At 45.2% G+C, this 2661-nt stretch overlaps 1 protein-coding gene across 1 annotated transcript; it reads right to left on the minus strand.

Annotated features, from left to right (window-relative positions):
• LOC135597982 (putative wall-associated receptor kinase-like 16) lies at nt 1-2661 on the minus strand. The gene is made up of 3 exons (XM_065091494.1): nt 1746-2661; nt 1488-1655; nt 1-1229 (listed from the first exon to the last, which is right to left on the minus strand). The coding sequence occupies exons 1-3, from the start codon at nt 2659-2661 to the stop codon at nt 61-63; spliced, it is 2253 nt and encodes a 750-aa protein (XP_064947566.1). The 3' UTR covers nt 1-60.

A 2661-nucleotide genomic window follows, 5' to 3' on the forward strand; every position in this document is an offset into this window, starting at 1 on the left:
GTCTATTGTTCTACTAGTTCGATTTGAACATAAAGAGAGAACCTTGTTTCTTTATCTTCTTCATCTTCCAGCTTTTACATCAAATCCCAATTTGTTCTCTAAACTGTGGTACCCGACAGAATCCAAGGTAGAGCTCATGGATGATTCACCAAGCAATGCTTCACATTCCTCTGGTGCATGGTGTGCTGAAGAGACCTGTAGGAACCCTCCTAACATATGCAGTTTCTCAGCCACTTCTCTCATCGTAGGCCTTTCATCCCCATTCATGTTCAAACATTCCTTTGCAAGCTCGGCAATTTCGTGGATGACATCCATGTTTTCTTTTCCCATGATTTGATCATCCAATATCTCTTCAAGTCGGCTATCTTTCATTGCTTCAATGAAGCTTGAGGCAAGAGCTTTTCCTTGACTACTCCCATCATAATAAATTGCCTTTTTCCTTGTGATGAGCTCGACCAAAACTATCCCAAAGCTATAGACATCACTCTTTGCCGTCAGTTGACGGACTAGCAAGTACTCTGGGTCTAAATAACCAAGAGTTCCCTGGACCATCGTTATGAATTGGGTTTCGTCTATAGACATCATCCTCGATGCACCAAAATCCGATACCTTTGGCACATAGTTATGACCTAGAAGTATGTTGAGCGACTTCACATCTCCATGAACGATCGGTGGGGATGCCGACGAATGCAAGTAAGCGAGTGCTTCTGCAGATTCTCTAGCTATTCGTAGACGAATAGTCAAGGGAATTAGTTTCCCATCATTATCATGGATGAACTCGAAGAGGGTTCCATTGGGGATGAACTCATAAACCAACATGGGAATTTCTACTTCCAAGCAACAACCCAAGAGCCTTACAATGTTCTTGTGATTGATCTGAGAAAGAATAATCATCTCCCGTACGAATTCTTCACTTTGGTCCTCGGTGACTACCTTAGACCTCTTGATGGCCACTTCCCTACCATCGTCTAGGTTTCCTTTGTAAACGGTGCCATGGCCTCCTCGCCCAAGTTCTCGACTCTTATCGAAATTAACTGTTGCTTTCTCTATATCCTCTTTGGTATATATTTTGACAGTATCGATTTGCTTTGATCTAATTTCTTCGTATAATCTCAAGCCTCCATTTTGATGGAAGAATTTATCTTTTTCTCTAAGAAGCTTCCTTCTTTGAAACGTTAAGATTATGCAGAAGATACAAGTAATGAACGAGACAAATCCAACACAACTGCCTGCACAAAGGGATGAGTTTTATATCAATCATTTTGCAAACTCTTCCGGAGATCAAATTACGAGTTTCCAAAATAGAAGATTGTTACCGACGAGGCCTATTAATGAAGATTAAAAGGATAAGAAATTTCAAGCTTTTTTTAACTAGGATGACTTATTCGAAATAAAAACTCGAATCCGAATAGATTATTTTTTTCTTTCTGATTGAAGTTTTAAGAGAAGGTTTAAGCTAATACGGAAGGAAGGATGAGAACTTGTACCTATAACGATCTTCGTTGATGTCGGAATTCCGTGATCTGGGACACATGTTTCCGATTTAGGGTCCTTGCTGCTTCGACCTTTTGCGCATGAGCAGCTGTAGTTGCCAAATGTGTTGCTGCACTTTCCATGACATGGATACTGCGTTGGTAAGCTGCACTCGTCGATATCTAAGGATTGTCAAAGAATCACAAGGGAAAATTGTAAGACCATATACACCAATCGAAAACAGGAGAGTTGGGGGAGAGATGCATGCTGACCTTGGCATCCATCTTGGAGGTAAGGATTGCCTTGGAAACCTGTGGAGCAATTGCAGATATAGCCAGGTAAACTGGTGGAGTTGAAACATTCACTGTTGGTGCTGCGGCATGCATATGAAGAAGTGTTTCTCTTAGCCTCCTCGCAGGTCTGGTTGCCGGCTACCCAGTCCAGCACGAGTGGGACGCCGTCCTTGTGCTTGTCGCGAAAGTTGTCGTTGTCGAGGTCAGACTTGTTGAAGGATAACCAGTCCTGCTCGGCAATGAAGGCATAGGCGCAGCGGCTGTCGTTCACGTGGGAAGAAACATTGACGAAATAGACAAAGTCCGTCGTAAAATAGTCCAGCTCCTCCGGGATGGTGGTCTCGCAGCAGCCGGTGCCATGGCACGATCCGCTTTCTATGTTTGCCTCTTCGAAGCACAAGGAGGCACACCCGGTTCCGTATGTACTGTCTCTCAAGCCTAAGAGGATGCCAACGACGTTGCAGCCCAAGGTCGTGAACTTGTTGCTCGTGTTGGATACCTTAAACGGAAGGCCACTGAGGTTGAATGAATAACTTTGATCATCCACCACGCCGCCGGTACTGTTGAAACAAATCCAGGCGATGTCATTCGGCATGCTTGCTTGGCCCTGGAGCAAGGATATGCTATTAACTGTAATGTTCCTCTCCCTGCCGCCCAAGAAAGCTCTGGGAGTCGCAGAGCCGTTACCGACATCGCAAGTGACCTTGAAGCCTTCCCTGAAACACCCATCGCCGATGCCGAAGGGGTACGGGATGCTAATACCGCCGCATGACTCATTGCAACTTGGTGACAACACGTTCGGCGACGGTGGTGCCGATGCTGCTGCTGCAGTCGTTGCTTGCAGCTGCATCAACAGCAACAGCTGAAACGCGAACAGTGGCAGCGTGGATCCCAT

Source organism: Musa acuminata, chromosome BXJ2-1, assembly GCF_036884655.1.
Source record: "Musa acuminata AAA Group cultivar baxijiao chromosome BXJ2-1, Cavendish_Baxijiao_AAA, whole genome shotgun sequence".
NCBI lineage: Eukaryota > Viridiplantae > Streptophyta > Magnoliopsida > Zingiberales > Musaceae > Musa > Musa acuminata.

Excerpts from the sequence above, each read along its gene's own strand:
- LOC135597982 (XM_065091494.1), bottom strand. The coding sequence starts at position 2,661 with ATGGGATCCACGCTGCCACTGTTCGCGTTTCAGCTGTTGCTGTTGATG. Across the intron at positions 1,656-1,745 it reads CCTCCAAGATGGATGCCAAG|ATATCGACGAGTGCAGCTTA; the intron begins GTCAGCATGCAT and ends GACAATCCTTAG. Across the intron at positions 1,230-1,487 it reads ATCAACGAAGATCGTTATAG|GCAGTTGTGTTGGATTTGTC; the intron begins GTACAAGTTCTC and ends CCCTTTGTGCAG.